The sequence below is a fragment of the Apis cerana genome, linkage group LG11 (assembly GCF_029169275.1).
Source record: "Apis cerana isolate GH-2021 linkage group LG11, AcerK_1.0, whole genome shotgun sequence".
Taxonomy (NCBI): domain Eukaryota; kingdom Metazoa; phylum Arthropoda; class Insecta; order Hymenoptera; family Apidae; genus Apis; species Apis cerana.
The window spans coordinates 6,941,211-6,962,704 of NC_083862.1; the positions used below are offsets into that span (position 1 = coordinate 6,941,211).

The 21,494-nt window shown below is 24.7% G+C and overlaps 1 protein-coding gene and 1 long non-coding RNA gene across 3 annotated transcripts in view; both read right to left on the bottom strand.

Moving 5' to 3' along the window:
- LOC108000112 (uncharacterized) overlaps positions 1 to 21,494 on the bottom strand; it is a 56,702-nt gene that overhangs the window by 11,784 nt on the left and 23,424 nt on the right. For both annotated transcript variants that reach the window (XM_017060291.3, XM_028667819.2), the window contains exons 3-5: positions 5,421 to 5,633; positions 172 to 559; positions 1 to 103 (exon numbers count right to left, since the gene is read on the bottom strand). In XM_017060291.3, coding sequence (XP_016915780.2) covers positions 1 to 103; positions 172 to 559; positions 5,421 to 5,633 — 704 coding nt within the window. The remainder of the gene's footprint in view (positions 104 to 171; positions 560 to 5,420; positions 5,634 to 21,494) is intronic.
- LOC133666946 (uncharacterized) lies at positions 6,479 to 7,554 on the bottom strand. Its single transcript, XR_009831855.1, has 2 exons — positions 7,026 to 7,554; positions 6,479 to 6,539 (listed from the first exon to the last, which is right to left on the bottom strand). It is a non-coding gene; the product is annotated as an uncharacterized LOC133666946 (long non-coding RNA).

The window sequence follows — 21,494 nt, forward strand, 5'->3', positions numbered from 1 at the left end:
CTGTGTTTCGTTCATTACCACTCTGTTGTTCGAGTATGTTACAGCATTTTCTTCCAGATGGTTCTGTATTCATCCATTCAGAAGCAGAGTATCGTGAGTTATCCTAAAATATTCTAACGTATAAGATTATAGAAAATTTTTTATTGGAAATTCACACGATTGCGTACTAACTGGCTGTGCTTCTAGAACAAATACGACGTCGTCAAGAAAATAATATGCTTGACCGAGATCTCCTTCGCAGAGGTAAGGCAGTTTGCTCCATGCTAGACATCTTAGATTTAATGGTGTGAAAACTCTGTCGACGAGACTAGCTATTTGACCTTCTAGACCGTTCCCTTTTATTGGCAAATATTCTGACGGTTTGTGGTCACCTCTTTCACCAACTTCTACGTAAGGACTGAATGGAAGAACTAAAGCTACGACCAAACGACCACCTGGAGTTAAAGATGACTTTAGGCGGCGAAGTAGAGTGTTAGGTCGATCGCAACGATCCAATAAGTTCAGACAGAGAATCACATTGAAGGGACTATTTTCGTACCATTTTTCTACATCGAGCACCCTAGAAAATAATAAATATATATATATATATATTTATATTTTATTTTAGTAAATTATATAATGTTATTTGTAATTAAAAAGAATAATAGTATATTATTATAATTAATTCATACAAGGTATTTAATATGATCATCATGTATATTTATTTATAATTTAGCTTATATAATTAATATTTTATGTATATAATATTTATTTAATTGTATAAAAACTAATTTTTATTTAAAAACAATGAGAATGTATTTTTTAAATGAAAATTTTCTATATCATTAGATACTGAATTTAAGATATAATTGAAATAATAGATATATCTTAATATTAGATTGACGTTTAATAAAAAAGTTTCCATATTGGATTAATAATTGGATTAATCACAATATATTTAATAACTTATATCTGATTATATATTCAGATTTCTTTCTTTAGATTAAAATAGTAATCTATAAAAATATTCTTAAATTTCTAATATCAAAGAATGCATAAAAATTATATGTGATAATATTATTTATAATAAATTGTAAGGAATATTAATTATATTTTAATCATTTATTGTTCATAGAAATATATACATTGAAATAAGTATTTAGAGATTATAAATATTTAATAAGAGTTATTTTGAGTATTTGTTATAAGATAGTAAAATAATGTTTGCTTCTCTATTCTTTATTAAATTATTTTCTATTTATATCCTATGTATTGCTAAATTTTGTATATTATTTATATTTGTACTCACATATTTCTAAATTATTCACTTTCAAAGTTATATCATCAAATTATATGAAGATCATTATAGTTTTATAAAAAATTAAATTAATTTTAACTTTAGTTATTGAATTATGATATTAAAAATACTATTAATACTAGCTAAATTAAAAAGAATATAGATGATTTTGAGAAAAATTTGTTGTTCATCATTTTTTCGAAATATAGATATTAATTATATCTTTTTTCTTGAATATATTATTTTATTATCAAAAACAAGCGAAATATTTAAAGTTTTTATTTAATTAAAATATTTTATTAAAACACTTCAATTGCTTACAATTATGTAAATGTTAATGTTAATGTTAATTTAATTTTATTTAATTTCACAAAAATATTTCAAATAAAAAAAATGAGATGAGATGAGTTTTAGATATTTAATAATTTTTTTTTTGAATAGAAATTAATATTTTAAAACATTATAATCATATAAATAAACAAAGATCAGTTTAACATTACATTGTAATGATGATGACTTAAATAAAGATAAAACATAATCTTTAAACGTTTCAAAATTAAAATTTTTTTCATTTTATTAATAGTTTAATTGATATTATTATTATTAATTTATTATTAATAATTTATGCAAAATAATTTTTAAATATTGTTAATTTTTTTAAATATAAAGATACATATGTTTTTAAAGATATAGAAATAATATTTGTACAATATTTTTTATTAAAAGTATAATACTATTATTATTAATAATTTTTATTTATATTTAAAAATTATATTTAAAAAATACTAATTTTATAGATTTAAAATTATTTATACATAAATATTATAATTTATATTATACTTTAATATTATGAAAGTATTATACTTTTGATATTATATTTAATAATAAATTATAATATATATTTATTAAATCAATATATATTGCATATTTTAACTATATTCTAAATTAAAAATATTGATTGAAAATTTAATTAAAAATTTAATTTATAGTGATATGTAGTGATATCAAATTAGAATATGTGATTTATAAATATATAATTAGTTTTAAACGATTAATATAAATATAATCTTAAACATTATTATATAATTATTACAATATAATGTTGAATGAAACATTATATAATAAGCATATAATGTTATTAATTTGATATTAAATTTTAGAATTTTATTTATTTTTAAAATAATAAAAATATAAGTGATATTACAATTTAAATAATTAATTTTGTTATAGATTAAAATATGAATTGCTATTGAAGAATACAGCATCATATGTGGGATTTATTTTAATAGATTCAATACTTAAAAACAATAAAATATATTCATATAATAAAATATGTATATATATATATTTAATTTTAACTTTTTTTTAAGTTGCATAGTTTATTTTTACAATAATTTTATTAAAATTTATTGTAAATTTAATGTAAAATTAATTTATAATGTTATTAAAATAAATTTACTTTAAAACTTTAATTTTATAAATTATTTAATTTTTATTAAATTAAAAAATAAATTTTCAAATAAAAGCAGTAAAGAAAATTAAATAAGATTGATATTCTATTTAATCATTTTTTTCTTTATAATCTTATAAAAGTTCAACAATTAATAAAAATTTATATTATAGGTTGTAAATTATTTAAAAATTAAAAATAAAAGTGCATAACATAAGCCATGAAAAAAGAATTGCATATTTCATAATATAGCAATTAAATATAAAATTAGATATAAAATTATAGCAATTGATATAAATTAGTCAATTTCAAAGCGAAGCAAAAACCATACTTTCGTACAAACCTATTTTTTTATTATTATTATTATTATTATTTTCAAGCATCGAATTCGTTCCTATAACTGGATCCCATATAATGCCGCACCTTGAACATGGATCAGAATCAATGTTATTCTTTTTCTTCTAATTCTTTATGATGATTGAATATCTCTAACTATAATCATATTTTTAGTATTAACACGTACTTCTCTTTTTATTTTTCATCGAAGATCTTCATTCGCGCTTAAAATCACGGAGGAGGGAGGGTTCTAAACTCGTCTGGAAAAGAGGAAACGGATGTTCTATAAAACGTTACGGGTATATCGTATTCTACGAATATTTACTTAAAATTCGAATAGTTTCGAATTGCAACCATATCGAGACGAGACAAGCCGGATGTAAAAACCATCATAAACTTCTACTCCAATCAATTTGGTGCTATAAACTTAGTGTGCACTACGGCTTATTACATGCACTATTCTCGACGACACTGCGTCATTAAATATTCTTCAAATTCTTGGATACATCTACACGCTTAATTATAACTAAGAGAAGAATTATAACTTAGTGAGACTGTGAAGAAGAGTGAAGAATTTATTCGTTTTAAACTGAATTCATATAATATATACACATTCTATATATAAAACTTAAATATATTCAAATTATAGTATTATTGTTAATAGTAAAAATTATTAAACTTACGAAGTTTTTTCTTATTCGATATATAAAATTATATTTTTCACAAGAAAAAAGATAATATGTAATTAGATTTAGACAAATTGATTTGAAATAAAAATAAAAGAATAAAAATAATAACTTATATAAATAAAATATAAATAATATAATATAAATAAAATAATCTTCAATTAATTATTCAGTTATTCACTTTTTTATTAAAAATAAATTGATCTTATGATAACAGTAAATATTTTTAATTTAAATAATGTTCACACTTGATAGAAATATTTTTTAAGATGAAAATGATAAAAACTTCTCTGAATACTTGATAGAATTTGTTACAAAATTTTAAACATTATATATATAATGATTTTTAAAATTCAAGTAAACTTTGAATTAAAAACTAAGAATATAATATTTATAAAAATTGTATATATATATATATATATATATATATATATATATATATATATAAAAATAACATTTAATTATTTTCATAAAAAGATTTAAAATCATAAAAGTGATTGTTTAATAATTATTAAGGATATATAAATATATTCTAATATTTCTATTTGAAGTTGCAATTGTCATAAAAATAGATTTAATTGGAAATTATTTTTTTAACATTTAAGAAATGAATTTTGAATATAAAAATAGTAATATAATATCAATATTGATGATGAAAATATATATATAATATAATTTTACATAACAGTAAGTCAAAATATTCTAGATACAAGAAAACAAAACCTTTAAATTATAATATATATATATATATATATATATATATATATATATATATATATATATATATAGAGAGAGAGAGAGAGAGAGAGAACATGGAAAGAAAAATAAAATATTAGAATTACAACAAAAAAAGACAAAATTATATTATATTTTTTATTTATAATGTTAAACAGAGATATTTGAATTAATAGTAGTGTTTTTTTTATAAATTGATTTTTAATTTTATATGAAGGAAAATTTTTATTTAGAATCAAAATTTTTGTTAAAATTATATTTAGATTACATTTAAGATTATATTTTTCTTAAGAATATGATTTTACAAATTACGTAATAAAATTTATAAATTCAAGCTTACAATTTATAGGCTTATAAATTTATAATTAATAAACTTATAATATAATTGTCTTTAATAGAATAGGCTTTATTATTCAATAAAAATTTTAAAATATTTATCCTTATTTCTGTATATTTTTTTAATATATTTTTTTATACAATGAACTTTTCTAACTTATTTTAATTCCTTATTAATATAATAAAATTATTAACCAATAAAAAAGTTTTGATTAATAAAAAGTTTATCAATTTTTAAGAATATTCCAGATTTATAAATATTTATAAAATATCTTAAAATTAATAGACATCATTCATATTTCAATATTTATATTTTATTCGAAATATTTATAGTATCACATAAAATTTTATTTCACATATCTGTGCAAAGAATTTAATCTCTTCTACATTTTAAACGTATATAGAAATATGAAATTCCGATATAAGAAAAATAATATATATAATATATAAATAAAAATATTAAAAATTCTGTATAACACTATTACGTATCGTAAATTCTTAAAATTTCTATTCAATAAATTTCGTTAAGAGTTACAAATTTGTCTTCTTTTATTTTTACCTCGTGGGATGCAAATTGGACGAAAAATTGAATGTGACTTACGTGAACTTCCTTTTTGCTAGAGCCCATCTCATCGGTGCTGATATGTCTGTAGCATAAACTTTTTCGAAGAGATGAGCTACATGAGCAGTGGTGGCACCGTCGCCTGCCCCTAAATCCACCAACGAATGCCATGGTCCTAAAAAGCCGCTTGCCACCATCAATTTTTGAAATTGTTCGCAAGAAAAGACATGCATGGAACCACGACCGAGTAACCTGAAAGAATTATTTTATTACATGGAAACGAAAATTAAAATATTAATTTCAATATCGATGAAATAATATTTAATATGATATTATCAAAATTTGGTAATATGATAGTGATAATATAATAATAGAAAATATAAGAAAATTATAGAAGAAAATAATTTTTTCTAGATTATTCTAACTTTTCTGCAGAAAAACATGTATTCTTTTATTACATCTTATGAAAAAATTATTAAATATAATTATAAAAATTAAAAATACTTTAAACATAAAAAAATTAAAATTAGATAAATATAAATAGATATCGAATAAATTCTAAAATGAAAAAGTGCATTTATAAATAAAAATTTTCTATTTTCCATTTTATGCCAAATTATAAAATTTATCCATTGATTCGTCACATCGTTTGATTTTTAAATGTATAAATTATAAGATAAATGTCAAAATTTGATAGGGAGATCCGAAGTTTGATACAAATAAATCAACGCAACAGTAATACATATTTCAACATCTCATTGTAAGAATTGATATAGCTTCCATGTATATAGAAATTAAAAGATCCAACATATTTGTGGCACAGTTTAATTTGCAGAATTCGATGATATCGATGATTTCCATATCGGAAGAAATCTTTTGGCAAATCTTAACAGTAGATGGCGAGGGCTGACGAGGAAAAAGGACGGGTTCACTTGAAAATATCAGCGCTGCTACAACGCGATGCATGGGCTATGGTGATTCATCAATGCCGCGGAACGCGGGATTTTGATCGTGAATTCGGTTACCTCCGGCGTTATAAATAAGGCGATGGTGGTTTTGTGGACCTCTTCTTGATCCCACCTCGATTTTTCTCCCTCTCTACCATTCTCTGTGCTCGAGCATAGCCGGTGCCATCAATTAACGAGCACCTCCTGGCTTCTATTGAATAATAAATAAAAATAAAAAAAGAGGATGAAGTAGGAGGAAAATAAGGAAGAGAAGATGCAGGGGACAAAAAGAATTGCAGAAGAAGAGAATAAAAGAATGAATGAAAAAAAATATGAACTGTATTTTTTGTAGCATCTTTTTGTTTTTTTACTTTATTTTTTATTTCTTTCACAGATTCATTTACGATTCTTTCTTTTTTTCTCTATATTTTCTTATACATCTCTTTTCATTATTGTCTTTTGTTTTCTCATTTTTTATCTCTCTTATCCGTTTAGTTTGTAATCCTTGAGGTTTGTTTTTATTGTCAGTCTTAACCACTGTGATCGTGTATAACCTGTACACAGATCTTGTTGCACACCGGAGATCAACCAGTGAAGAATGAAAAAAATGGAAAGAGAAGAATACGCACGAAAGAAAAAACGAAAGAAGGAAAGAAATAGAAGAAAGGGAGAAAAAGGAACGGGCAGATACACATACGATATACACGCGTGCAGCTCACAAATCAGGCTTGCGGATCGTAGCGGCTTCGTCGGCGGCGCGAGCGACAATTAATTCACCGCTTTTGCTCTCAGCTCCTCTTCTTGGATCCCATTGTGTGTACGTAGTCTCCTCCCTTCTCTTCGCGTCACGATGTTTCTCCCAATGGAGAATCGTTTGGGACCTATCGGTGCTTCCAACATCGCCCTGTTTTATCGAGCGATCCCGATCCCTCTCTCTTCGCCCTTTTTGTTTTTCACGACTTCGTCGTCGGAGGGCCCCTACCTTTGAAAGCTGCGTCTTTAATTTCGATCTTGGCGTCACGCGGTCTAGAGAAGTCCAATGCGTATTACAGTGTTGCCAGGTTTAAAAAACTGATCTATCAAAGATCTTTTTACTTATTATGCTGATTTTAAATCGAATCGTTATTTATTTTGATTATATAATTTTTATCATTTAATTATATTATAGACAATATATTTTATTATTTTTAAATAATTAAAGAAAAAATAATTAAGATTAAGATCTGTGTTAATTTGTTGAATATTAAAATATTTATATAGATGTGTATTATGTGGATGATATAAATATTATTTTTTAATATTATATATAGAAAAATTCAAATTTTTCTTAATGAAATATACAATTCTTTTTTTATCAAATTTTAAAATTTGTATATTACTTTTTATATTTATACTCGTAATCTATATTGTGAATATGATTTTATGATGATTTGACATTACAATTTTTGTATAATTTGATATTAGCTTAATTATAATTTGTATTTTCAATACAAATAATTTAAATTTCAATCAATTTAATTGATAAATATTAATTATGCATAATATTATATATAACAAATTTCCATAATACAATACTAAACTTAATATTGTATCTATATAATATCTCTGTATCTATGTATCTATTAATAATTACGTATCAATTTTAAAATCTCATCAACATTAAAATAGTTGACTGTAATAAATTTTTAAATATTAATGTTAGTCTATGACTGATGTCTACATGGAAAGAGACAGTAGCGCGTATAAAGATGATAAGGATCTTTTTCCAGTGGTTCTGGACGATTATTTACAATTCTAGCCACCCACTCGGCCCGGTGGTGGTTCAATTTTTTTTGCCGACAGACGGCGCGATTCAGTTCACTATGGTCTCGGCTTTTATCGGTGGGGACCTCTCGTGGTTGGTCGTAAAATACCTCGAAGGGCGAGCGCGTAGTGTTAAAGAGGCGCTCGAAGGACCGTTTACCTAATAATAGCAATAATATGTAAATGCGATGCGTATCAAGCCGCCATCTAAAGAATCCACCCCACTACGGGCCTATTGTTTGCAAATCCCTTACTTTAGCCGTGCTGCTCTCTGCTGGATTGCCATGGAGCTCTCGATATACCTATTTCTTTCTCTTTTACCAATCGTTTTACTCATGATCTATCTTCCTTCGTCTTTTCAATACCGGACGCGCAAATAATCGAAGCTAACATTACGAAGAAACCTAACGACAATCGATGAGAGATGCATCTGACCGTTTTCATGTACGATTTTAGTGTTTGCATTTGTATTAAGAAATCAATGGAAAACATATCTAAGTTAAAATACTATATATTTAGAGAAAATCAAATTTTAAGAGAAAAATGAGAATTTTTGTAATAAATTGTAATTGAAATAGAAACTGGAAATGATAATTATAAAATTTTAAATTCAAATTGATGATTATTAATTTGAGATTTAAAACAATTTCAATAACTTAAAATATTAAACATATATTTAAAATCTTTGTCTATAATATATATATAGATATATTCAAATTTTTAAAGAAAAATTATACTTTTAACTCTATAAAAAGATTAAAAGATAAAAAATTAAAATAAACTATTTATTAAAATATTTATTTCGTAACATATAATATAATAAGTAACAATACATAGAAATTTCATAAAATGTATACAAAGACTTTTGTGATTGACTGTATATGTATTCAATTTTCAGACGTTAATACAGTTCCATGAGGACATAACAGACATGTATTTATGGTTGTAAAGTTCGAATCAACGTAAACTACTTTAAGAGATACATCGACGTACAATTATAATTTGATTGAATCTTGTCACGCTCAAGATTCCAAGTTCTGAACTATTATAATATTCACATCATTACATTCGAAATCGGTGTAACATTGTAATATAATGTGAAACTTTTCGAAATACTTTTTGAATGGATTAATGAACCGAGTGACATGGGATCTGATTGAAGCAACATTCAAATCTGTCTAGTCATCCTTATCTTCGTTTGTCGTTCTGAACGAGCATAACGCGTTATCCTGACCTTTCTTCTTTTTCTTTTTATTCTTCCTCCCTGTGTCATCTTTCTTTCCTCTTTCTTACTCATTTTTCTTATATTGTTGCTCTAGATTACCTTTCAACCACATCATAAAAATCATCTTTCATTGTGCAACTTAATTAGTTGTCTATATGTAGTTGTACTCTTTTTTATTTTTCTTTTTTAATTTTCTAAATTTTGTTTTTTGATAATTTCATTGATTGAACGATTCTTGTTTAGAAAAAATATTATATATAAGCAATTTATATTATTGTTCAAAATTTGAGATTTTAATATTCAGAGTTAAATATGAAAAAAATAAAAATAAAATAAAATATATAACGATGAAAATAAAAAAATGATATCAAATAAAAATGAATTCAAATTATCAGTAGAATAACATAGGTGTAGTTCATTATTTTTTATCTTCAATTAGTTTTTAAAAAATTTTTTTTATTATGTATTCTTGTATTATGTATAATATATATGTACTTATTTATATAAATACATATATTCAATTTTATGATATATTAATTGTACATGAAAATAGACATTTAGATAAATAAGTATCTAATATTAATTATTTTTAAGAAATTATTTTAAAAAAAGAATTTTATTCTAGTGAAAAGGAATTTTCATTAAAAAGCAGATTAATATCATTCTTAAAATATGTATTCGCGTAGTTTTATTAATTATAACTATTATAATTATAACTATATTATAACTAATAAAAGATCATTCAAAGTTATATTTAAAACTTTATTTAATTCAATAGTCAATTGTAATATTATTTTCTTAAGATATATATGTGTGTGTGTGTGTGTGCGTGCGTGTGCGTGTGCGTGTGTGCGTGTGTGTGTGTGTGTGTGTGTGTGTGTGTGTGTGTATGTGTGTATCAATCAATGTCTACAAATGTGAAAAATATATTTTGAATTGCTGAGAAGCAAAGAAATCACGGCGATTTGATAAATCTATTGTATATAAAACTATCCATCTTTTGCCAATTTTCCTTTAAAAAAATTTTTCGAATGTTTACAAATTCAAATCACTCATGAAACTTTTAATTCCAAGCCCTCAAGTATGTATTTATTGATTTCGTTATAAATATTAATGGAACGGTTGTATAAATTATATTTTTTGTTATGAAGCATTATTGATATTTTAAATATATAAATATTTCTTCGTGAATTGTTCAATTATAAACTATCTTTTGTCAAACTATTTTATCCACTCTTAAATTATAGACAAAAATTAAGTTTGTTACAGAAATAAATATTTTTGTTATTTAATTTATAACAATTTTTTACTATTATAAAAAAATTGAAATTTAATATATTAATTATATTTATTATTATTATTATTTAATATAAATATTAAAAGTCAAATATTAAAAACTTGATATTAAATAAATATAAATTAGAATTTATTTAAATATGAATTTAAAATTCTAAATTATTTACTTATAAATATATTAATATATATTTATTAAAAGAATTAAGTTTAAAAAAGTTAAAAATTCGAATAATATAATTATATATTAATATAATTAAATCGCTAATAATTGAATTATCTTATACTATTTATATGTTTTTTATTCTAAGATTCAAATCAATATTTAATTATTTTATTATTTCAAATTATAAATCGCATTATATTTTTATTAAATTGTTTTTGCTTTGAATTTCAGACGTATTAAATTTTCATTTATGTAAATAGATAACGCAAAAATGTACGTAATATAATTTGCAATCTTATCAGATGAAAAAGAATTGTAATTTAAAAACTCTTGAGATTATGTGCAAAAAAAATGGACGAAGAATGAGTCAAAGGTTCTTTATCTCGATATTGTTGCTCCTCATACTTTCTCTAGTTTCCATCCATTTTTTTTTTACCACTATTGTAGAATCGACGCTCTAAGTTCATGTACAAGTGCGACGAAGAAGACGACATATGGATATAAGCAAGAAATGATACGCTCGACACAGCGTATGCGCAGCTAGTGTGTGTCCGCGACGATAATGTAGCAACTCTCGGATTCGTTCGGTCGTTCCCGTCAACGCTCGTTTGTCACGGTGGGGGCTAGCTTATATCATCAGTTTACGAGAAACCACCGCGTAGAGGGGGCTTTGCAATAGTGGGGAGAACACGGAGAAGAGAAAGATATATAATGAGAAAAAGAGACGAAAACAATTTCCTATGAAGGAAAACGAGGAAAGCAAAGAAGACAGAGAGAAACATAGCGTCTATTTAGCATTCTTCCTACCGTGGCGGTGTAGTCTCGTTAGCTGGCTTTTCGCTCCTTCTCTTTCTGCTCATTCTCTCGACTTGCAGCGCGGATGTGAGAAACGAGAAATCCCGAAGAGGATGCGAGACGGACTGAAGAGTACAAGAAAGAAGCGAGAAGAAGAAAAGAGGGGAAGGCGGACGTAGCTTCGAGTTAGGGATGTTGGGTAGGCGTGGACCATGGACCACCCTGTCCATGAGCGATGGAGGGGAGGCCACGCCAGCTTGGTAGTGGTGACAGTGGTGGTGGCAGTGGAGATCGGAGAACGCCAAGGGAGGTTAGATAGAAGTATCCAGCAGACAATAATTATTATTATATATGTTGAAGTTTTGCAAATTATCCTCTGTCAGATAAGAACGCGGAAACGGCAAAAAAGATTAGATATTGACTAACGAGTATAGTTGTCTGTTATTTTGTCTAATTTTGCCTAGAAGTTAAACAAGATAGGGATTTGTCTCATGGTAAGATAGAATATGTAGAAATTCTTAAATAGAATTGTATATAAAACTTTTTCTCTATTCTATCTCTCTTTTTTTTTTTGATTTTTTCACTTTTCACTTATCTTATTTTTTTCTTTTTTCGTTAATTTCAAAATGTTTCATCCCTGGAAATTATTCATTTTTCTTTTTTTTTTCGAGCAATCTTGAAACGTTTGTGTTGCATTCGTCGTGACTCAATACTGTCGATGAAGCAACGTGTGCGCAGCATCGAGACATAGATATTAGATACGTCGCACATTCGAACCAATTCGGTTCCTTCTTCATGCAATGTCTTCTGTGTATGCTGCGATGAAAGAAAGAGGGCGCTGGTGAAGAAATTGCAATATTCTACGTTTCTTTATCTTTTGTTTTCTCGCGTCAATTTTTGAAGAATTCAATGTTCCGTTGTGATAAGTCGCAATCGTAAAGAAATTGTTCGAGAACTCGATGAAGAAAGAAATTCTTATTATTGATTGTGTCAAAGAATAATATTTTTGTGAATACAAGAAAATATTTGAATATTCAATATATAATAGTATAATATATAATAGTATAATAATATACTAGAATAATAATTTTATTATTTAATTCACATCACATTATATTTAATTCACATTACATTCACATTAAATATTATATAGGATTGATAGCATTTGTAAATAGTTGTTTGCAATAATATTGTAATAATTGTTTTTTTGAAACAAAAGATATAAGCAGAAAAGAAAATAATTAAAAAAATTATAAATAAATTTCTACATTGGGGATTAGCATGACAATATTTTTTTGTTATTTAAACAATTATTATTATAACATTAATTATGCCCATACTTTTATAAAACTTCATGAATTTATAACTTATTTTTAATAGATTTATACTATAATTGATCTTAACAAGTTATTTTCTTCTTTAATCATATTAAAATATTTCTTTTTTAAAAGTTTTAAATAACTTTAAAATAAAAAAAATTAATAAAAATTAATAAAAATTAAAATGAATCATTGGAAATGTGGAAATTTCGAAATTTATTAAAGTTAAGAAATCAAAGTTTTGAATTCTCTAAAATTTTTGTTATTTTTATAAAGTTTTTTAAAAATTTAATTTAATAAAATAACATTGTAATATTTAAAGTTTTTATGTGAAGATATATTATATCGGTTTGTAATTTTGCAAGGAGTTCGAGAACATTGTCTGATTTTCAGCAAGATTGTCGCGGAAGAATATAGCACGAAGTGGACTATTCGCGAGGGAAATACACGCTTTTATAACTCGTTTCTTCTCGGCGCCAGATACAGAAAATCCCCCTCTTCCTTGGAGACATTTCTGAATTTTAGACGCCTTAAACACTGTGATTCGAATACGATCCCCAAGAGTTGTTGCGTCATAAAAGATAGAAAAGATAGAAAAGGACAGACATACACTCTACCAAGCAGCTTACATGTGAAATTGAATATATATACGCCGAAAAGATAAGAACATTTAGAGAATTATCTAGTAGATATGTAAAAAAATTAATGTAACTTCTTATTGATTTTAATGATGTTAAAATATATTGCAAAAAATATTATTTTGAATAATTTTTTTCTTTATACATAATCAGCAATCGATTTTACTTTTCGAGTTATTCGCAAAAAACTTTTGGTATATAAAATCATTAAATATACTATATAGTTGAATTCTTTTTATATGTATAAAATAGATAAATAAATATATCAAATTCCAGAAAAATTTCATATGCTATCTCTATTTCGAATTATGTTTTCCGAATACAAAATCATAAATTTAAACAAATATTTCTGCCGTCAAAAATATCAAAAATATTTTGTATCGGAAAAATATAATCCGAATTGTCTGATCAAAGAAATATATTCAGATTCATAAAAAAAACTTAGACGTTATAAATTTTATATTATATTGTGTTTATATAAACAGTTAATAAATAGCAGTATATTGATGTATATGCACATATATAAATAGAATTGAATTATAGAATATTAAAAATTTGTTGAGACGTAATTCGAAAACCGACTATAGCTAATTGTTCAATGACTGTATATAATAGAAGAAGTTTATAATGATGCTTTTGACAGCATAATTCAAAATTATTAAAATTGAGGAAAGAGTTTATGGATAAATTGATCAATAAAAAGAAAAAGATATTAATCCAAAGAATTGAGGATGTCACAGCGAAAAAATTAAAGGGTTAAAGGATTTATAGATTCATCTACGTGCACAATTTTTTCATTTCATTTCATTCATTCAACTATAAAATAGATATGCGCTGGTGGCATTGTCATGCAGCTTATAGTACTTAGTAAATATTTTATTTATCTATACACATCAAAAGGTTCAATCAGTCAAGAGGTTAATTTGAAAATTACGCGGTAATTTTTCACTATATACGCATAATCCATTTTCTGTTCACTAACTGTTTTACGCAAATTGAGCAAAATATTTTTAATTTTTTACGATTCAAATATATTAGTTATCTAATTTATAATTAATCAAATATTTTTAAAAACTATTTGTGATTTATATATATATTTTATATAGCAGGATATTTCAAATTGACGAGGAAATTTATACATTTTATTGATTGCTTGTTGTTACGATATGTTTATAACGTTTATATTAATAAAAGATAAATACTGATATGTTATATTTTGTCACGATCGTATACATATAAGAAAAATTCTATGTAATAGTAATATCATAATTTTGAAAATTAAAAGTTATTAAATAATATCGCTGTTATATGATTAAGAAAAACTCGTTTAGAACTTTGTCTTCTATAACATGTTTTAAATATTATAAAAAAATTATCGAAATTAGAAAGGTTTTTCGGAACTTCATTTACGAAATTAAGACTTAAAAATATAATCTTTCGCTCAGTTGCGTGAAATGTAAATACAATACTTTAAGAACACATGTTCGTCACGATCGTTAAGTTAAATGGTAGCGACGGATTGCGACAAGTTTTTATCTGGTATTAAAACAACTATTCTGATTGGTCAGTTCGTCCAATTTATATCATTCGATTTATGCGAGCGCGCGACTTTACGAACGACACTTGTGCATACGTAATTCGTAGGATTGCAATTGGATCATTCCTACGCAATTCTGTTCTCTCTGTCCTATGGAAATACCGGTTTATACTGATATATACGGGAAAGATGTGTTCGTCATGCCTGTATCGCCGACACGTTGTTACGAAGGGATGCTTTTTGGTTTCCTCTTTAACTCTCATCGTGGCGAGCTGTTTATTTTTGTATCGGATAGATCATTCGAGCGAGATTCGATGCGTTCGACGAATGTACCAGACATGTTTGGGAAAGGGTGATTGGAAAGTAAATTGAAAATGGGAAATAATTTTCCGTTGCAATTTTCTTTTGATATATCGATTTTGACAATTTTATGAATATTGTTTAATTTCATTGACATCCCAAAATTGTTCAGATTATTTTTTCATAATCTATTTGATGAGATAGAATGTCGATATTTTGAAAATAAAATCTATTCTTCACGGTATTTTGATAATGTTATATGTTATAACATAATATAAATATATTGTTTTATTATTGTATCATGTTTATTTAATATTATTATTATTTTCTTTATTAATTCTTTAGAATATTATTTTGCTTTATTATTAAAAAAAAGTATCTCGAACTTTTATTTAAGGAAAGAAATTTATTTTTTGAATTAAACTTTATTCAATAATATAACAAATTAGATATAATTATAATATAATAAATTAATCAAAATTGAAAATAAAAAGATTATTTTATGTAATGTTGCGAAACGGTATTATCTATTATTAAATTTACGTATCGCGTGCGTAGTAAGGGTGAATTTTAAAAATCCTTATCCCAATCATAATTCGATCGGTTCTTTTCTTTTCTTTATTCTGATATTTTCTGAAAGACGTAGTTAATGTAAAAATAATAAAGCTAGTTACTAAGAATAGGGTGCCATTAACCACTATTATTTTCTTTCTTTGTAAATACTGAAGTATAATTCTGTAAATGACAGCATGTTTCAAACCCTCATTATGTGAACTTTCTTCTTTATATTTTTTACACGAATTCGTAAAAAGAAATATACTATTCAAAGATTATTTGCATTCATTTTTATGATTTTTAAGATGCTCGTTAACTTATTTCTTTTTGTTACTTTTTTTATATATTATTTATTATAAATGGATAGTTTATTATACACATCGTTAAGTTATACCTTTAATTAGTAAATAAATAATTGCTTTTATAAAATTATTATTTTTAAAACATATTTCTTTACTTTAGAAATGTTTCAATAGATTTTGTAGCTATATATTATTCATACATTTCTATTGAATTTTTCCAATTATAAGAATAAAAAGTTTCTGGGTTGTAGTAATGGTACAATATTGTAGTGTGGTATTAATTATAATACTAAAAATGACGAAGATAGAATTATTTATGACAAATTTTAAAATATTTATAAGATATTATCGATATAATAAATATTATTTCTTTTTATCTTATTATGAAAATTTGCATTATGCGCCTACTTATAACATATGTTATTTTATTATTCAAAATTATTTTATTATTTTTCATCCTTATATTAAATAAAATATATCCATATTTAATAAATAAATCACACTTTATAAAAACATTAATATTATCACAAAACTATAATTTTTTACAAGTTCTATTTTTATCTATTTATTATTTCTATATTGATTAAAAATCAAATCTGTAAAAATAATATGTCCAAAACAAGCTTTTCTAAGTACACAAGTTTCCTAGTTCAAGGTTTTGCTTATTCTCGTTCTATCTTTATCTTGTAACAAACTTTTTCTCTCCCTTTAATCGTTTCTTTCCTTGACCAGTATTCTACGATTGGTCCAGACTGGGCGCTGCCTCGTTGGTCAGTAATTATCATTAGCGCGTTTGCGCGGCGCTTCCCGGCTCTCTTTCCGATTGGCAACCCTGTCCGTAATTAATCGAAGGGCGCAGGCGCGAATTCTCGCGTCTAATGGAAAAGCATCGTGGGCGTCGACCCCTTCGAAAACTGGCGGATTTCTGGCTTTCTCTTCTGTTCCCAATACTGTGACCACTAATTACAACCGAGGGGCGGTTCTTCTTTCATGTGTACTATCCTTTTCGTGGCCACGCAGCCCCGATAGCGAGTTTGCGCCGTGCTAATTATTCATTAATCCTTTATTTTCGGGAATTTTATTTAATTAGAAATCAGAAAATGAGTCTGTTTTCGATTAGAACGATTTGTGAACATGAAATATAATGTTTATTGATTGTGAATTGTGGATGTAACAAATTTTATTTATAATTGAAGTAATTTGAATCCCGACTCTCTTTTCGATATATCTCGAACTCTTTTATTTTTAATATTGTGATATTTGTGATAATGCAGATAATATCGATCGATTCGTTTAAAACAATATCAAATAATGAATTGTTTTCTAATTATTTTAAATTTGACGAAAGAAATAATTATTAAAATAATCTTAAATAAGAAATTTAAGTATGATATATTATAAAATAGAAAAGTAATTAGTTTTTTTTTCCAAGTTATCATATTTTACGTAGCCAAATGGGACAATTTATTCCAAAATGAAATGAAATGGGATATCAATATTTTACTTAAATAAAAATTACAAGTTTTATATCGTATGATATGAAATTTTCACAATAATTCATAATCGTTTATTAATGCATTTTTTATTTGAAGTAGTGATACCAACTTATAATAATTCTCTATTCCTCTAATAAAAAATCATTAAGATAGAAGTAGAGGTTCTCATTACTAACACTATCGAAATACCATTATTTCTATTTAGTTTAATAATATTTTAATAATCAAAATATTATAATGAAAAATACTGATTAAAAAAAATTTAATCAATAATAACAGGTTAAAAAATTTTAAATCAATTAATTTATTGCATCTGAAAAAATTATTAAAATATGTGAAACATATTTTTTTTATTTCTCATTAATTCCACATGCAATTTAAAATTTAAAATTTAAAATTTTTATTATTTTGCAATTTTTTTTATTAAATAATTAAAGGATTATTTATAATACGAAGTAAAGAAAAAAAATTTCTATATGAATTTCAGCAATCAAGATATATCTCTTTGTTTTCTAATTTTTTATTATTAAAATATAAATTAAACTTTCAATTATATTCCTTCCTTTTTTATAGAATTTTTATTTTAATTTTAAATTTCATCAATAAAATGCAACACTTTTAATTAATTAAAAGTTAGATTAGATTATTAATTATCTAAATATTCATTAATTTCTTTCAATTCTATTTCCTTAATATTAAATTTCTTTAAAAATTTCTAACGAATAAACGAAATAGCGTTGTAACAATCAATCAATAAAAATATGCAAGTATATAAAATATGAATGATAAATAACATTGTTATAATCTTATTAACTTTCATGTTCCATAAAATTGTTGGGATGCTCAATTTGAACTTATAATCATGAATCGACAAAGCACTTACAAAATTATCGATATTTGGACGACGACGGACGAAAATGAGGTGGAACATAATGACGTGTTTCCACGTGATAAACATCACAGGCACGTAATTCCTTCTCGACAACATGTGTTTCCCAATCGTTTCCGGAAAATTACCGATTCGATCGGCGCGGCGGTAATTATGAAAATGTTCGGTCTGGTTTCTCGCGAATTATTAGCTCACGTAATTTCTATTTTCTCGTTAAAATCGTATTTATCTTGTATAACTATAAGTTTACACAATTTGCATCGAAATAGAAACGAATGACTTGACGTAATATTTAAAAGTCGATAAATCTTCAACTATGATATATATTTATTATAAATAAATATTAAGATACAAATGATTAGGTTTTTTTTATCATTTTATATAAAAATTTCATATGTACTTTTAAACAAGTTAAATTAATGATAATTTTATTTCGTCATAGTAAAAAAAATTATCAATATTATCTAAATTATAATTTTAATGTATTTTTTATTTATATATAGTAAGGTAAGTATTTTTATATATATTTTAGATAATGTTATTATCTAAAAAGATAATAAGATATTAATTTTATAAATTTAATTTTTTTAATTTTATTAGATACGAATATTGAAGCGATTTCCTTTGTTTTTCATTAAAAATAATATAAAAAAAAAAAATAACGAAGAAAAATTCTTATATATCATCTTGAAAATCAAAAGAATATTGATATTTTTGATTTGTATTTATTATTTATTTTTGTATTTATATATTTGTATTTATTGTAATCTGATATTGCAATCGAACATATTAACATTAAAATGTATTTCAATATATTTTAAAATAATATTGTATTTGAATAAAATTTGAATCATATCAATGAAGGAAAAGCAAAATAGAATCAATAAATCAATTTATTCTATTGAAGATTCTCAATGAATTAATAACATATATACGTGTTTAGTTGACCATGATCTATAAACATTGAACAAGATATCAGCAAATATTATAATATAAAACTCAATTATTTTATAGCTATTACAATATCTTTCAATATAAAAATCAAATACAATTTTGAAAAATTAAAAAATTTCCAAAAGATTCTGAAATAAGTGAAGTTAATATTTCTGTATGCACGACTCAATCATTTCAAAATAATTCATTCTATTAATTGTATTAATAATTGTAAAATTGTATCAATAAAAATTTTTTTATTGTATTAATAAAAATATAAATATCAATAATAAACTTAGAAAATAGTTAATTAATTTTATGAGCGAATTTTGAGTGTATTTTGCAAATTATCCAATAGATTTTTCAATAGAATCCAATAGAAATTATTCAATAAATTTCAGCTTTTCAATATTTATTTTAATTTATTTCAATTTTCTTCAAATCTGATATTTATAAAAGAAATATGTCAAATTTACAAAGATGGAAAAGAAAATAAGATAATAGATGGCGCACGAAATTAAATAACCCTTTTCCTAGATTATCTTCTGACAGATATCATTCTAAAATTTTATGTATCACCGAAGCTTATCAGGAAAAACTAGCTAATGCGTTCTAATTTCAAAATTTAGATTTATTTCACTTTGTTACAGCCGAGTAAATGTTTTTCACTCCTCTCTTCTCGACTATGTTTATTATATTTTTAACTGAATGATTAATTTCGATATATAGCATATTATATATTTATTATTGCAATAATAGGAAAGAGTAAATAATTTAATAAAATTTTACATATTAATATATTTATTATATATATATATATATATGTAATCAGGAATTATGTATGGTATTAAAAAATTTCTTTCGATTTATATAAGTTGTATGTTTATCAAAGTTAAATATTATTTGTTTAAAAATCCATGTTTTTCCTTTATAATTAAATTTGAGCTTCTAAAACAATATTACTCATAGGATGATTTATTATTATTATTATTTTATTTTTGCTTCAAAAGAACGATAAAATAATTATTTTCTCCATTATTGTTATATATAAATGATTATGCATTCAATGATATGAGAGAAGAAAATTTCATTATATATTCTTTTTGGAAAATCTTTTTAAAATGTTATTTATTTATTTCTTCATATTAATCTTTACACGATGAATTATACACATAGCGGATTATATACATGACTTAAAACGAGTTTTTTCAATCAAATAATTATTTCTTTTTATTCATGAATTATTCTTAATTTTATTTTCTAATTTTGTTTCTACTATTTTTACTTTACTAACAGCTTTTTTTTTTTTTATAAAAATATGAGTCCCTATGCGCAGCACATTGAATATCGCTGCTCGCTCTACGAGGAGGAGGATTCAGACGTGGATTTTTTAAATCTTCAACGCCCTCTTAATTTTATTTTCCCGAACGAAATTGCGCGCAATTTTCGAGGAACCAAGGGGAATCCAGCAGGGGCCTCACGTCGAACAAATCGTTTCGCAGCTCCTCCGATGTCAATTAACAATGATTGGTACGTCGACGCCGAACACCCATTATTTCTAATTGTCCGCCGGAAATGTTCCTCTTCAACCACCGAGTTTCTGTTATTTTCACGGATCCTCGATTGTATCCAGATGCAAATTCGGTTGTTACGGGTAGGCTTATTCCGCGGAACATGGAATAATTATAGCCCGTTCTATTACAAGTTTCAAGTTCTAATATAGGTATTCCATTCGCGATTCCCGTGGATGCGTGTCTTCGACCTGTTTATACTGCCACTTTTGATACCTTCCGCGAACGAGGGAAACGCGGATGAGCGACGATTCGCGATGAACGAAAGGTCTAATTGAATGTTTCGCTTTTATAACCTTCGTGGGTCTCGATTCGATACTACGTATTCGTTTACCACGGTTTAT